The sequence below is a fragment of the Mustela lutreola genome, chromosome 4 (genome assembly GCF_030435805.1).
Source record: "Mustela lutreola isolate mMusLut2 chromosome 4, mMusLut2.pri, whole genome shotgun sequence".
NCBI classification, from domain to species: Eukaryota; Metazoa; Chordata; class Mammalia; order Carnivora; family Mustelidae; genus Mustela; species Mustela lutreola.
In genome coordinates, this window is record NC_081293.1 from 129,187,382 (window position 1) to 129,204,585 (window position 17,204).

Sequence of the window (17,204 nt, forward strand, 5' to 3'; positions counted from 1 at the left end):
GTGCAGGCTCAAACCTATGTTAAATGGAATCCCCACCATGCTGGCTCTACTCTTTAATCACAATCAAAACCCCAACCACTTCTAGCCCTTTGCTTATTCTCTCACCGGACCCCTGAATGAACCCTTTCCCTTCTGGGAACCCTCTGCTAAATGCTGGTACTAAATATGGCAGGTGTCCCAGTGGCCTAATAGGTAAGGCACTGGCCTCCTAAACATACTTCATTTATATTCACTGGTGGGTGCATTGTATCATGTGTCTGGACACTCAAATAAATTCCTGAGTGGTGATCATGCCTCTGGGCAGACAGATCTCTGTACTTTCTTCATATTTATTATTAATACACCCCCAAACTGCCCACACCCTCGGTTTTGTAAATTTTCCCTCAACATACTTTAAATGCAGTTACCTTGTCTGTGTCATTTTCTTGATGATCTTTCTCCTGGGGCCTCTGCCCTGCTCCAGCCCACCAGAGGGGTTGATCTTTAAGTTTCCTTTAGAGCCACAGTCTTGGATTTTTTTCGTTCACCATCATCCTGTCTTTCTCATGTATTGGAATCTCATTTCCTGGATTCCGTTTTCTCTTTTCTTATTTTGGTTGAACAAATCCTCTGATAGCTTCCTGAGAAATGGACCTATGAAGCAATATTTTTGATCTTTCATGTCTGAAAAGGTATATTCTGCATTCCTACTTAATTCATAATTTGAATGGGGAACTCTACAAGTTCTTTTTTTTTTTTTAATTTTTTATTTTTTATAAACATATATTTTTTATAAACATATATTTTTATCCCCAGGTCTGTGAATCACCAGGTTTACACACTTCACAGCACTCACCAAATCACATACCCTCCCCAATGTCCATAATCCCACCCCCTTCTCCCCAACCCCCTCCCCCCGGCAACCCTCAGTTTGTTTTGTGAGATTAAGAGTCACTTATGGTTTGTCTCCCTCCCAATCCCATCTTGTTTCATTTATTCTTCTACCCACTTAAGCCTCCATGTTGCATCACCACTTCCTCATATCAGGGAGATCATATGATAGTTGTCTTTCTCTGCTTGACTTATTTCGCTAAGCATGATACGCTCTAGTTCCATCCACGTTGTTGCAAATGGCAAGATTTCATTTCTTTTGATGGCTGCATAGTATTCCATTGTGTATATATACCACACCTTCTTGATCCATTCATCTGTTGATGGACATCTAGGTTCTTTCCATAGTTTGGCTATTGTGGACATTGCTGCTATAAACATTCGGGTGCATGTGTCCCTTTGGATCACTACATTTGTATCTTTAGGGTAAATACCCAATAGTGCAATTGCTGGGTCATAGGGCAGTTCTATTTTCAACATTTTGAGGAACCTCCATGCTGTTTTCCAGAGTGGCTGCACCAGCTTGCATTCCCACCAACAGTGTAGGAGGGTTCCCCTTTCTCCGCATCCTCGCCAGCATCTGTCATTTCCTGACTTGTTGATTTTAGCCATTCTGACTGGTGTGAGGTGATATCTCATTGTGGTTTTGATTTGTATTTCCCTGATGCCGAGTGATATGGAGCACTTTTTCATGTGTCTGTTCGCCATCTGGATGTCTTCTTTGCAGAAATGTCTGTTCATGTCTTCTGCCCATTTCTTGATTGGATTATTTGTTCTTTGGGTGTTGAGTTTGCTAAGTTCTTTATAGATTCTGGACACTAGTCCTTTATCTGATATGTCGTTTGCAAATATCTTCTCCCATTCTGTCAGTTGTCTTTTGATTTTGTTAACTGTTTCCTTTGCTGTGCAAAAGCTTTTGATCTTGATGAAATCCCAGTAGTTCATTTTTTCCCTTGCTTCCCTTGCCTTTTGCGTTGTTCCTAGGAAGATGTTGCTGCGGCAGAGGTCGAAGAGGTTGCTGCCCGTGTTCTCCTCAAGGATTTTGATGGATTCCTTTCGTACATTGAGGTCCTTCATCCATTTTGAGTCTATTTTTGTGTGTGGTGTAAGGAAATGGTCCAATTTCATTTTTCTGCATGTGGCTGTCCAATTTTCCCAGCACCATTTATTGAAAAGGCTGTCTTTTTTCCATTGGACATTCTTTCCTGCTTTGTCGAAGATTAGTTGACCATAGAGTTGAGGGTCTATTTCTGGGCTCTCTATTCTGTTCCATTGATCGATGTGTCTGTTTTTGTCCCAGTACCATGCTGTCTTGATGATGACAGCTTTGTAATAGAGCTTGAAGTCCGGAATTGTGATGCCACCAACGTTGGCTTTCTTTTTCAATATCCCTTTGGCTATTCGAGGTCTTTTCTGGTTCCATATAAATTTTAGCATTATTTGTTCCATTTCTTTGAAAAAGATGGATGGTACTTTGATAGGAATTGCATTAAATGTGTAGATTGCTTTAGGTAGCATAGACATTTTCACAATATTTATTCTTCCAATCCAGGAGCATGGAACATTTTTCCATTTCTTTGTGTCTTCCTCAATTTCTTTCATGAGTACTTTATAGTTTTCTGAGTATAGATTCTGTGTCTCTTTGGTTAGGTTTATTCCTAGGTATCTTATGGTTTTGGATGCAATTGTAAATGGGATTGACTCCTTAATATCTCTTTCTTCTGTCTTGCTGTTGGTGTAGAGAAATGCAACTGATTTCTATGCATTGATTTTATATCCTGACACTTTACTGAATTCCTGTATAAGTTCTAGCAGTTTTGGAGTGGAGTCTTTTGGGTTTTCCACATATAGTATCATATCATCTGCGAAGAGTGATAATTTGACTTCTTCTTTGCCGATTTGGATGCCTTTAATTTCCTTTTGTTGTCTGATTGCTGAGGCTAGGACCTCTAGTACGATGTTGAATAGCAGTGGTGATAATGGACATCCCTGCCGTGTTCCTGACCTTAGCGGAAAAGCTTTCAGTTTTTCTCCATTGAGAATGATATTTGCGGTGGGTTTTTCATAGATGGCTTTGATGATATTGAGGTATGTGCCCTCTATCCCTACACTTTGAAGAGTTTTGATCAGGAAGGGATGTTGTACTTTGTCAAATGCTTTTTCAGCATCTATTGAGAGTATCATATGGTTCTTGTTCTTACTTTTATTGATGTGTTGTATCACATTGACTGATTTGCGGATGTTGAACCAACCTTGCAGCCCTGGAATAAATCCCACTTGGTCGTGGTGAATAATCTTTTTAATGTACTGTTGAATCCTATTGGCTAGTATTTTGTTGAGTATTTTCGCATCTGTGTTCACAAACTCATTTTATGAGGCCAGCATCACCTTGATCCCAAAACCAGACAAGGATCCCACCAAAAAAGAGAGCTACAAGTTCTTTCTTTTACTATTTTCTAGCATCTGGTGTGGCTGAAAGTCTGAAGCCATTCTGGTTCCTATTTCTTTTTAGAGCCTGTTTTTCTTTTCTGGAAGTTGTTTTTTTTTTAATTTAATTTATTTTTTTAAAGATTTTATTTATTTATTTGACAGAGAGAGATCATCAGTTGGCAGAGAGAGAGCAAGGGAAGCAGGCTCCCTGCTGAGCAGAGAGCCTGATGCGGGACTCGATCCCAGGACCCTGAGATCATGACCTGAGCCAAAGGCAGCGGCTTAACCCACTGAGCCACTCAGGCGCCCTTTTCTGGAAGTTTTTAAAATATTCTAATACCATGGTGGGTTTTGCAATTTTATAATAAAACAACGTAGGTTTGTTTTCATCTATTGTCTTGGAGCCCGTTTCAATTTGGAAAGTCATGTCCTTTCATTTCAAAAAGTTTTCTCAAATTATTATTTCTTTGATAACTTCCCCTCTCCATTTTCTCCATTCTCTCTTTCTAGAACTCCCGTTATTCAGATATTGAACTTCCTGGAGTAGTTTGTACCTTTCTCATTTAAAAAAATGTCTTCTTTTCTTTCCATATTTTTGTTTTACCTGCTGGGATGGTTCCTCATCTTTATATTTTATGCCGTCACTTGAAGTTTTATAGTATGATATTCTTAATGTCAAAGAATTAATTTTGCCCTCTCGCTGCTACTTTTAAAAACATTTATAACATCCAGGGTCGCCTGGGTGGCTGAGTCGGTTAAGTATCTTATTCTTAATTTTGGCTCCCATCATTTGCCCATGAATGTGGGTTCATGGACTTGAGACTTGAATTGGGTTCTGAGTTCAGCTGGGAGTCAGGTTCCCTCCCTCTCCCTCTCCCCTCCCCCCCCTCAAATAAATAAATGAATCTTTAAACCATACAAAGCCCCCCAAAATATTTGTAGCATCCAGTTCTTTTTTTTTTTTTAAGGTTTTATTTATTTATTTGACAGAGAGACACAGAGAGAGAAGGAACACAAGCAGGGGGAGTGGGAGAGTGAGAAGCAGGCTTCCCATGGAGCAGGGAGCCTGATGTGGGGCTCCATCCCAGGATCCTGGGATCATGACCTGAGCCCAAGGCTTAATGACTGAGCCACCCAGGTGCCCTAGAAGTATCCAGTTCTTACCTAACAATTGCAATATCTTATACTATTTCACATAATTGAAGATATTAATAGTAAGTTTTTTTCCCCTTCCTGTAGAGTCTTTATTTCTTCCTGGTTGCTTTTCTTTTTCTTTTTTAAAGGTTTTATTTATTTATTGGTCAGAGAGAGGTGGCACACAGTCAGGGACAGATGCAGGCAGAGAGAGAAGCAGGTTCCCTGCTGAGCCAGGAGCTCCATGTGAGTATTCAATCCCAGGACTCTGAGATCATGACCTGAGGTGAAGGCAGATATTTAATTTCACTAACCTACCCAGGTGCCCCAGACACCAAATAATTTCGATATGACTCATGCTTATAGGTGAGGAATATTGTATTAAATATTAGTTATGACCAATTTGCTTTTTATTAATCCATTACCCTGACACATGCTGCAGTGGCTCAACAAGTCATAGTCCTAGAATGTTTAGTTCATTTACAAACCCCAATTAGAGTAGAAAGGAGCTTCTTTTTCAAAGTCAGTTGTAGTTCCTTTCTATACAATAAGGACAACCCTAATTATATCCAAAGTGTAGCAGAAGAAAAAGAAATGTCATAGAGCATGCTGCAAAAAAAAAAAAAAAATTTTTTTTAAGATTTTTATTTATTTATTTAACAGAGAGAGAGATCACAAGTAGGCAGAGAGACAGGCAGAGAGAGAGAGAGAGAGAGAATGAAACAGGCTTCCTGCTGAGCAGAGAGCCCAACTTGGGACTTGATGATCCTAGGACCCTGAGATTATGACCTGAGCCAAAGGCAGAGGCTTTAACCCACTGAGCCATCCAGGCGCCCTACAAAAAATGTTTTATAAGAGAAAAGTTTTTGGTAACCAAACCAGTGTCTCAGTCTAAAACCGGATGCTGTGTAATGATCTTGGGGATGGTCTCTAGGCATCTCTAGGCCCATTTACTTGTGTAAAGTAGTGCTAATGATAGTGCCTCTTAGAGTAGTGTAGGCTAAAATGAGATCATCAATTTATACCCTATTATAAAACTGTAAGTATCTTAATTACATTTAAAAATAATAGTGAGTTTAGCTAGCAAATGAGATGTCTGATGATTCCATCAATATAAATATCCCATGGACACTTTTTCTGGCTAATAAACACTTGATTAGAATAGGCATGTGAGGGGCCCCTGGGTGGCTCAGTGGGTTAGGCCCCTGCCTTCAACTCAAGTCCTGGGATTGAGCCCGGCATCGGGCTTCTTGCCTGGTGGGGAGTCTGCTTCTTTCTGCCCCTCTGTTCCTCTCCTGCTGCCCCTCTCCCACTCATGCCCTCTCTCTCTCAAGTAAATAAGTAAAATCTTGAAAAAAAAAAAAAAAAAAGGCATGTGAATGCAGATAAGCTGTCAAGGGCCTTGGAAAGAAAGGTTAGGATTTTTTGATGGAAGACCTGTGTTTCTGAACTTAATTGCCCCTAATAGAACTTGTCTAGACTGACCAAAAGGCATGAGGTTTTGATTCCCTAAAGCATTAGCTTCTGACCACTTTCACATCCATATCTAAAGATCAATTACAGAACTGATCCCTGAAATTTAATTCTGATGGATGTGGAACATGATGCAGTGAAATGAATGACAGTCATAAATGGGGACCCTTTCTTAATGACACATCTATATCACACATACAAATAACACCAAAGGGCCTAATTAAGCGACTTGTGTCTTCATTAGAAATGGTGGTTGGTATTTTCTTATATGGACTTCCATTGTACAAATGATATAATAATGGAAAGCAGGAATGAGGTAACGATAACATTTATTTAAGCATGGTTTAATATGACAGGGCAATTTACCAGTATTTCAGTGCATGCCTTGACCCTTGTAGTTTATTTCCTTCAGAACTATTCTGAGCTAATTTACACTTGACATCATTTGGATGTTTTGGCAGCTTCTTTGTTCTTACTACAGCCATTTGCAAGCAAATCAATTACTTAGGTCCCTAGGTCTCTTGAATATATGATGAACAACTATAGAATTACCTATAAAACTATCAGACAATATAGGTATTATTCCTGCACAAGCCTGGAGATTTGTGGCAACAGTGAGTGATTCTGGAAATGTGAAAAGGATTGAAATTAGGAGTCACTAGGCAATGGATGGCTTTAGAACAGGGTGGGGGAGCGTTGGGGGGCTCCATTGATATGCGTTTGAATACCCTGGTTTCTGCAAACTTCCATTTTTCTCCCCCTTTTTATTTTAATTTGCTCTATGTCAGCGAAACAAAACAAAACAAAACAAAAACCCTCAAAAGCCCCAGGAACTCTTAAGGCTAGACATTATCCAAGAATTGGAACACAAATGTTGGTGACAAGAGTTTCGGATTCCATGTACCAGTTTCACTGATGACTCACTGGGAACTTGGTATAAGTCACTTAACCTTGTGCTACTTTAGTTCCTGCTGGATGTGTTCAAAAAAGGAGGATGATATTTGATCCTAAAAATAATTAACTAGGGTGACTGTTTAGATTTCTAAGAGGATGTCTAATAATGTAAATTTCTACCACTTTAATAATCATAACCTGCTTGTATGTCTTAATATTTACCCTTTGGCTAAATTTGAAAAATGTACATTCATAAACATACATTTTCTCTCTTTCTCTCTTTAACTTCACTTTCCAACTCTATGCCCCATGTGCTTGGCATTCTTGTTTTGGGGGAGGTTTTTTTGGTTTTGTTTTGTTTTTTACTTATAATATCTTTTCATACTGTTTCAGATCAGTAAATCTGTTTCTGCTTTTGCTGGATTCTAGATTCTAATCAAATCCTCTATATTCCATCTTATTTGGATTAGGATTCATTCCCTTAAAATTTACTGCCAGCCTATTAGCCTGCTATTTTTCTTATATGGAGAAGATCCATTTATAATAGATGAATAATTTATGTATAACAGAACTAGAAATAAAGTATCTTAAATTTCACATAATTTTTGTTGATGGTCTTTGTCCATCTTATTTGCATGTTAATTACTCCTCATTAATATATCCATCTTGTATATAAGCTGGGAGAGGAAAAATATCAACATTCAAGTCAAAATCAGAATTTTGCAGCTATGAATGTCCCTTGAGGTCATCTAGTTCACGCCCCTCATTTTACAGATAAGAAAGTAGGCAAGTCACTTACTTATCTAAGGCCACACAACACTAAGAGTTGGATCTCCAGCCACTGTTGCTACCACTCAAGGTCTAATGAATACATATGCATGCTTTAAATTTTTTTTTTTTAAGATTTTATTTATTTACTTGACAGACAGAGATCACAAGTAGGCAGAGAGGCAGGCAGAGAGAGAGGAGGAAGCAGGCTCCCAGCTGAGCAGAGAGCCCGATGCGGGGCTCGATTCCAGGACCCTGAGATCATGACCTGAGCGGAAAGCAGAGGCTTAACCCACTGAGCCACCAAGGCACCCCCATTTGCATGCTTTAATTGATTAATTTGATTAAGGTCAACTCATGCTGGGTTCAGCCTCTAGGTCAGCTTATCTGTTTGTATTCAGATTCTGCACCTTTAATTCAGGCCAGCCGAAACTATAACCTCGTGAACTGAAGTTGGGATGGAGAACTGGCACAGATCCATCGTCCCACTGAAAATACATATGCCACACAGATGCTGGATAGTCATCTTGGTTTCTGAGGACAACACATCACTTCTCAGTGGCAGCAATATATCCCACATTCATTTGACATTTAACTTACAACCATTATGAAATAGACATCGTACTTTTTGGATCTAAGATCCCTGCCCTCAGTGAACTTACATTCTAGGACGAAGACATGTGTGAAACATACAACTGTGTAAAGAGTTGAGTCCTATAACCGTTCACAGTTTAAAAGCATCCAGTGAAAAATTTCCTTCTTTATGTCACGGTTTCTTGCAAAACTTACCATTTTAATATATAACCCAGAAAGGGGTTGGTAAGCATATATTGGAAAGTTGGTTATTCATATTTGACAAAGTTTATTTGGTCCATGACTGTCTCTCCTGTTAGGTCTATTGTATACTATTAGGTATACTGTTAGGTAGACTATTGTATACTATTGTGATTGATGAAGTAATTTTAGAGGTGGGAGAGCTGAAGTTTTGGAGTGGGGTAGATAAAAATGCAGTAAATCTTATTTTTATGTTTTAAATTAGTATTTTTATTAGTATTTATAAGTAACTGTTCTTTGGGTAAAACATTCAAATTATGCTTAAAGGTATATAGGCCAAAGGGAACATTATATTCTGGGTATGCACGCTTCACAGTTCTTTGTTCTTTTTAAAATTTTCTTTATTTATTTGAGAGAGAGACAGAGAATGAGCACTGTACGCAAGTGGGGGAAAGGGCAGAAGGAAAGGCAGAGAGGCAGGATTTCGTGCTGAGTGCAGGACCCTATGCAAGGCTCTATCCCATGACCCTGAGAACATGGCCTCAGCTGAAATCAAGAATCAGATGATTAACCTTGGGCCACCCAGGAGCCCCTTTGTCTTTTTTAAAGAGAAATATCCTACGCACATAGAAACATAAGTATATTTCCTTCCACAAATGAGTTAATGATTAATATGCTTTTTATTCACTTAACCCTAGATATATTTATACATCAATACATACTGACTTATCTCATTAAAAAATGTTTACCTACTGTACCTTTTATGGATATACATGATTTACTCAGGCAGAAGCTGACCTGAGTTGGAAATATTAAATACTGGGGAGGTGAAATGGAGAATGTATATCTGTATGTGTATTTACGTATATGAAATAGTCACTGTCAGAGTAAATAGGATAGACACAGACATACAGTAGTCAAAGTTTATTCATTTATTGTTTTAAGATTTTATTTATTTATTTGACAAGGAGAGAGAGCACAGGCAGGGGAAGAGGCAGGGAAAGGGGGAAGGAGAAGAAAGCTATGCCCTGAGGAGAGAGCCAGATGGACCTGAGGCTTGCTCCCAAGACCCTGGGATCATGACCTGAGCTGAAGGTAGACACTTGACCGACTGAGCCACCCAGGCGCCCTGTAGTCAAAGTTTATTAAATTAGTAACTATTTCATCTTTGTTGACTGGTAGATAGAACCCATAAGTATTTTGATTGGTTGCTTTTTCTCTTTTTATTCATAGCTTATGATAACTTTCTCCCTAACTAACTGGAGGAAGTGGTAAAAGTCAAACTTTTTCCTGTCTGAGGACATACTTGGTGCTGCCTGTAATATCTAAATATGGTCACTGGGACCCAACATCCTCGCATTTTTAACTCATATTCTTGATGAATTCCCCACCCTCCTTTGCTCCCCACTTGGCTTGACTTCCTGTCTTTTATCAGGAGCAATCTATCAAGACCCTATAATGCGCTCAGTACAGAGCAGAACAAATCCAAGTGTTCTACCTCACAATTTAAGGAAGGCAGGGGGCTAGTTTTTGTTTTAAGATAAAAGTCTTTTAACAAAACACAAACTCCCCAAAACTTCCTTTAAACCAAACAGGATTGTCACACGCTCACAGGCTCTTATTACTTACACAGCCAGATGACTCAAGATTACTAAATTTCTATTCATAAGGAGTTTGCTGGCCCCAAATCAACATTCAGGCCCTCCCCCATCTTCCTTCTCTCTCCCCTGGGAGACTGGCGTTTGGAGCGCTCGCTGCACCACGTTTTAACAGAATGAAGACAATGTGTGTTTGCTGCCTGGACTGTTTGTTCTGGGATTTTTAAAAACTTGCCCTAACCCCCTCCTTTTTAAATTTTATTTTTTTGAGGGGAGGGGAGAAGGGCTCACAATCTTTTTGGCCTCCAAGTCTTTGGATTTGGAAATATATTCTAAAACTGATAGAGACGAAGGACTTCTGTTTGCTATTTACCATGGAACTGGGTGTTCATTAGCAGAAATTAGCTTCATCTACATTCCCATCAGTCACTCAGAGTGACACAGGGGTGAAGGCAACAGCATTAGCTCTGCCTTGGGGGGTTAGAGATGACGCTTCTACCTTGCACTTGACCCCTAAAAAACGGGCCTACCTTTCCCTTTGGATCTTTCACTTCACAGTATCCCGGGCAAAACTGGGGGGGGGGGGGGGATCCCTGTCAAACCTGAGCGGTCCCCAGGCCTTTCCATTCCCGGACTCAGAGGCAGTGGTGGCGGCCACCTCCTCCCCCCAACCTCTCGCTCTTTCCACATGCGTTCGTGGCAAGGAGAAAACCACTCCGATAAATGACCGCGATCCAGAGCTTTCCCTTCATGGGGCCTCCCCACATAGTGAGACGGAGTCCCAGTCGCGGCCAGTTGCCAGCCCTGCCTGTTCCAGGCCCTCCGCCGGGCCGGGGGCCGGTCCCGGAGCGCGCGGGGCGGGGCGGGGCGGGCAGGGCCGGGGGAGGAGCGCGGGGGCGGCCGGGAGGGGGCGCCGCGGGGGCGTGAGCCGGGCTGAGAGGCCCGAAGAGGACGCGGACTCCGAGCCCCGGAGCCGAGGTCCCGCGGGGGTTCCGCGCCCGGGGTCCTTTGCCCAGGGAAGGCGGGGCAGAGGCGGCGGGAGGGGCGGTGAGGGCGGGGTTGGGTGGCGGTTCCGCGCCGCGGCTCTTTTCTCTCGAATCCCCGAAACTCGGGGCTGAGAACTTCTCCCCGCCCGTGCCCCGCGCACCCTGCGACCCCCGGCTCCCGCACCTTGTGCTCAGCCCGCCCCCGCCCCGCCTCCGGCCGCACCGCCCCCACGGTCGGCCGCCCGCCGCGCTGCTCTCGGTTACAAAGGAGGGAAAATGAGCCGGGCGGCGGCGGCGCGGCGCGGGGCCACGGCGGCGGCGGCTGCGATGGCGGCCGCCCCCGGCACCACGTAGAACGCCCCCGCCCGCCCAGCAGCGGCCCAGGCCCGAGAGGAGCCTGCAGCTCGCCACTCGCCTCCCGAGCCCAGTGCGTCGCCTCCTGGCCGGAGGAGGAGGTAGTGAAGGAGGAGGAGGAGGAGGAGGAGGCGCCGCCTTCTCCTTGCCGCGCGCCCTCGCCGTTGTCTGCGCTTCGCTCTGGACCAGTTTGGGGAAGTTGCCGGAGCCCAGTGTCGCCCAGATGTGCGACCTCATTGAGCCGCAGCCCGCCGAGAAGATCGGCAAGATGAAGAAGTTGCGGAGAACTTTGTCGGAGAGTTTCAGCCGCATTGGTGAGTGGCGCGCTGCCCTGGGCACCCGGCCCGTCGCCCCCGGCGCCGGTGCCTCCTCCCCGCGCTTCTGGTACCACCAGTGCAGCGGCCACCCGGGCCGGCGTGGGGTGCGCTGCGAGCGGTCGGTGGAGGGAGCAGTGCCCGGACCTGGGGGGAGGGCGACAGTGGAAAGGAGAGACACCCCTCTCCTTTAGGATCTCGGGGTTCGTTTGTGGATTATCTTAGCCTACAATTTGGGTTCCGTCTCTCGCCACTGGCGCTCGGGCTGTCGCGCCTGCGGTGGACAGGCGATGGGACTCCCCGGGCCCCGCTGCGCACCCGGCTGCGCGGTCGCCTGGGTTACTTGCTATTTTTTTTTTGCGCGCAGGCTCTGCCCTGGGGTGTTTAGTCAATAATTTAGCTTTGAAAATTGGCGAGACGCTGAGCTGTGCCCTGTTATTGTTTAACACATCCAACCTAAAAGGAAGTGGGGCAGATACCTTGGGACCTTTTGTTCGGTACTTCGGGTCCTCGAAAGCGAGATGTGTCTGTTCCGTCCCAAGCTCTCTGAATCTTTCCATTGCAGCAAATAAATGCGCGCTGTGAACTTCTCTGAACATTTAGGAATAAGTGTCCCGAACTTCTTAGATATACCAGTGCCAAAGCTCCAGAGCTATTGTCTTTAAACCAGTCAGCCAACCAACCAACTGATCTACAAATAAAAAACGACCGAGAAATGTTTAGGACAGTTAAGAATAAATCCATGTCACAAACTTTAACAGGGTGACAACCTTATTATGTGGAATGGTTTTCTTAGCTTTTTTGGATTGGCCATAGAAAACCCCCTTTAAGACGGTGGTTGCTTCCTCTAACATTATAACTTTTATTTATATAGGTAACTGTTTGCAGCAAGAGAATCATACAAGCACTAAAAATAACCCCTCAGACTCCCCAAGAAGCCTTCTAGCCTTTGTTTCACTTATTTAACATGTCATCCATGTTAATGAACGTGTTAATGGAAATTAAGCATAAGGTACTTAAATTCCTTAAAATAAACTCCTGGGGTGCATTTGAGTATTGTAGTCATCCTTCTATCCCTTCCTTTAAAAATCATTCTATAAGTGCACTCTTTGTGCAAAATATGCAAACTTTGTTCAAGTAAGAGAAAATAATGGATCAAAATTTAGCCAGTTTCCTTTAACTTAAAATTTCCTGTTGGTATACGAAGTCTCTCCCAAAATGAGTGTAAAGTTATGGTGTGAAAGCAATATTTAATCCTGGTTTTACTTATTACATGTATTGGGTATTTGCAGTTTCACTTTTACTTAGGGATGCATATGAAGAGTTTCTACATGCAAATGAAGTTTGAAGCCAGGAGGAATGTGAGAGAGCAAGGTGTTGAGTTGGTGTGCATTTTTGAGGAGGATGTTCAGCTCAGGACCCAAACCATTACAAAGGCAGGTTCTGGAGTCCATTAAGCCCTGTTCTAAAACACATTAACTGTATATTTACTAATGCTAATGACTCTCTTGGAGCCCTTCCAGTTTGTGTTAAATAATTCATTGCAGTTGAATCTCAGTAAAAAACCAAGGACATTAATACAAAAATTCTTTATGTTTAAGCGATTTCAAGATTTTGATAGACAATCAGTAAAATTTGGATTAATACAATGCTGGCAAATGGGGGTATTACAGTTAATTGGATTTTCTAGCTTACTGAGATTTAGTGATGTGAAACTCCTTTTGTTTCCAGCACTTGTTAAAATATCTTCTAAGATCTGGTAGATTTTACTTCCTTGCTCTCAGAAACAATACAGTGCAGTGAACATAACTGATTGTTTCTTGTATTGATGGAAGGTCATGATTCTGCATAGTAGCTAACTCTCATTCTGGAGAACTGTAAAAGGAAATAAAGAGGTCTTATGTGGTTATGCTTGTATAGCAAACCCAAGACATGCATTGGAAATGGGGTTACAGAAAAATTAATCTATTATCTATGTATCTTCTTTATATTTTATTTGCAGAGTTACAAAACAATAAAATCAGTTTGATTATGTAAAGATTTTAAGGTGCTTGAGGCTATTGAATGGAATTTTTACTCTGGAATTATGTACTGCATAGATTAAGTGTGTGGGCTGTGTGTGTCAGACCATTGGGGATTTGCCATCTTGCCACTTGTAGCTATGTGACCTTGGACAGGTCCCTCAACTTCTGAGCTTCAGTTTTTCCATATACAACTCAGTTTTATTACTGGCACTTAGCGAAATAATGCATATGATGTCCTGCGTGGTATGTAGTGCAGACTCAATAAGTGTAATGTTATTATTGGTGATTATATCATATTGACGTAATTGATCTTCTAGGTTGGAAGCAAGAGAAATGAGGGGAAGAAGTGGCTACTGACTTCATAGTCTAAAAACAGGATGGGTTTTGGAGTTAGTCTGGTTTGGGTTTGAACCCTGTTTTCCCAGCTTGCTGTGTGTGTGCCTTGGGCAATTAGCAGAATATCCCGAAACCCCAGAGTCCACATGTATGAATTTTCTCAAGGTTGTTGTGAAGAATAAATCAGGACACATAAAATATCTAGTGCATGTGAAGAACAGTACTGGGGGCTGATATTCTTCCTTCCCATTTCTGTTTATTCCCCCTCTTCCTCTTGTCGTCATTGGTACTTCATGAGTACCAATGGTACTCCATTCACCAAAGAGTGAATGGTTTATTCTTGTTGAATAATCTGACATTTCAATATATTCATTCCTTTTAACCAATCTGTGATGGCTTTTGAAATAAACATACTGACTTAATTTTGCTTTTTTAGTATGATTCAAAAGTACAGCTTGTTATATGGCAAAATATACAGTATTGTTTAGCCATGAGAAATTAGTCATCTATAGAAAATGAGGATAATTTTGGAAAGTATGTGATATTCAATGCTTATTATTAACAATTTTGACTATATAAGAGTGGTAATACTAATGTTTAATTTTTTCACACATGAATGATCATGTCAACTTTGTCACTACCCATCCCAAATACAGCTGATCTGAGATTACTATATAATATAAGGTCTAATAAAACACATTTGCTTTCAAGCCATAGCACTCTAATTTATGACATCTGCCAGAGAGTGACTTTAACACAGTTACAGTTCTTTAAAAGATGGGTGTAATTGAATTTCAAAGTCATCCTCTGATTTCAGTGGTGAGTGTTTACCATTTTCTGTTAAATAGTGTCAGTGTGTTCACTTATTTAGGAACTCCTGCAGTTGTCTCATGTTTTTCTTTCTTTCTTTCTTTTTTAAAATTTTGGTTAGCATAAAAAATGACAAATGGGAACTTAGTTGTTAAAAAGTTTATATTAAAATCCTTTTCCTCTTTTCCTTTCTTCTTTCTTTTAATTTCTTAATGATAGCCTAGGAGGAGGAAGGGTCTCTGTAATACCTGGTATAAGATTAAGGTCAAACTGGCATTTCTTCATATTCATTTGAATGCATTTCTTCATACTTGGATTAATTTGTCGAGAAAGGAAGTTTATACTCTGTGATACTAGAGATGAACCCTGTCTATACCATTTCTCTAAAAAGTGTAGTTTGTGAGAAAGCTGAATGAAATGAAGAGGCTATGGATACACTGAGTTTCGGGGTTTGTTACCTTATGCTGTAAGTGTGTAATGTGGGGTTCAGCTGTCATTTGCTAAGTCCATTCTTAATGGTAAAGGATCAGGTACAGAATTAAAATATAGTACCATATTCTCTCCCAAAGTAGTGTCAGAAGATTTTAATGAAATGGAATTTTTATCTATGATCTTTTCATAACAGAAAAGTGTATGTTGTTTTCATATGCCAAAACTTTAGCATTTGTGTCTCAAATTGTAAGAGGCTATGATTTTGCCATTGAGGCAGAACTCATTAATTTAACAAATAATTATTGAGTAGCTCATATGTGCCAGATAGTGTGCTGACATTCAGACTGAGTGGCCACTGTTACAGTTCTTGAGGACTTTAAGAGAATACACACCAATGAATGGGCATTGGTAATATAGAGTGACAGATTTTACCAGGAAGATTAGCATGATTTGCTGTTGGAGAATATAGGAAGGATACCACTTTAGTCTTGGTGAGATCATGGAAAGCTGTCTAGAGGAAGCAATGTCTGAGCAGAGGACTACATAGGATACCTGGTTATCTTAAATGATTTAATATATACCCCTTTGTTAACCTATAAAAATGTGATATGCCTGCTGTTTCAAGTCATCGTCAAAGATAGTTGTGAGTTTACATTTACATGAATGATTAATGACAATCAGGGAATATAATCAATAATGAGATGTTTTGTGCTTGTTTAGGTCAGAGTTTATTCATCAATGACCTGATAAATATTTGGCAGAGACATCTTTAATTGGCCTTTGTTGTTACTGTTAACTACTGTTCAGGCCAAGGATTCAATATTTATAAGAAACTGAATAAGGTGTCGATCTACTTATAAAGGGTTTCAACGAAGCTGTAGATTTTTTGGTCTTAAAATATTCTTCCCTATGGTATCTCGGGTTTGAGAATAGAGTGCCAGGGAGAGAATCTAGTTTCCTGCTCCTTATATTTTAGAAAATACACCTGCAATTCCTCTTCTGTTTCTTCCTTCTCTTTTTGCCCTCAGACCCCACCTCTTTATCCAGTATGGTGAAGGACTTAGGCCAGCAAGAAATAGTCCTGTCCAGATGTCGAAGACATTTTAGGTTTTTGCTTTCTCTCAGCTTGAGGATCTTCATTCTGTTTGCAGAATCCTTCCTCGAAGGATTGTATCGACTAGTAGTGGATAGTAGTTCCAATTGGATGCTTTGCATAAGAAAACCCGTGGTTAAATTTGGGAACTTTTATCATGTCCCAAGTAAATAAAGTATAGAAAGTTTGTGCTGTGAATTATAAGACTGGTGCTTTAGCTTTGCATCTTGCATGACAGCCACATATTTTTTCATTAATCTTTGTTAAATGAGCTGGGTATGAGGCTGTACGGTGATTGACTTTGTATTTGAAATCAATGAGGTAATCAGTTCTTATCCCCCCCTCTTTTTTTAAAAATGGAACAACTTGCCTATATTTCTGTAGGTCATTAATATGTTATCTAGGAATCCCCATTCAAGTATGTTGATTAGAGGACATGCCTTAGGTTTGAGGGAAGTGAGGGTTGTAGTTTAGTAACATGGTTGGCTGATATTTAAAGAAAGCCTTCTAGATTAGAAGTTTTACATTCTGACTTAAAATATAGCCATTAAGAATCATCTAGGCTCTTACAACTTTCCATCAAAATAGCTTATTTTAGATTTAATGTAAGTTAAAGCAAATACATAATAAAATGTGTGTAAGTAATTGAATGCAAGATAAGCCATTTGAAACTAGGAGAAAGGGCTGTCTTTTAATTTTTCATTCAGAAGAAGTTGTCCTCCAATAAAGCAAGTAGAGAAATTTATTAGAGATCAGTTTCTTAGGCAAAAAAGAGAAAAACCAAGCATTAAACTTTCAGTAACATTTTATCTCCCTCAGTCTACCCTCATCCACCTTAACTCTCTACAACCACATCTCTATAGTAGGAAACAAAATATCCTATTCAAGATTGCTCGGCTATATAGTATAAGCTC

General features: G+C 40.9%; 1 protein-coding gene across 4 annotated transcripts in view; it reads left to right on the forward strand.

The window, feature by feature from the left end:
• CDK14 (cyclin dependent kinase 14) overlaps positions 1 to 17,204 on the forward strand; it is a 732,611-nt gene that overhangs the window by 131,937 nt on the left and 583,470 nt on the right. The window contains exon 1 of one of the 4 annotated variants that reach the window (XM_059171070.1): positions 10,863 to 11,595. The exons of 1 other annotated variant lie outside the window; for it this stretch is intronic. In XM_059171070.1, the coding sequence (XP_059027053.1) occupies positions 11,505 to 11,595 (91 nt within the window). In that variant the 5' untranslated portion in view covers positions 10,863 to 11,504. Of the gene's footprint in view, positions 1 to 10,862; positions 11,596 to 17,204 lie in introns of those variants that run through there. 2 more of the 4 variants (XM_059171071.1, XM_059171072.1) reach the window with 2 other exon arrangements.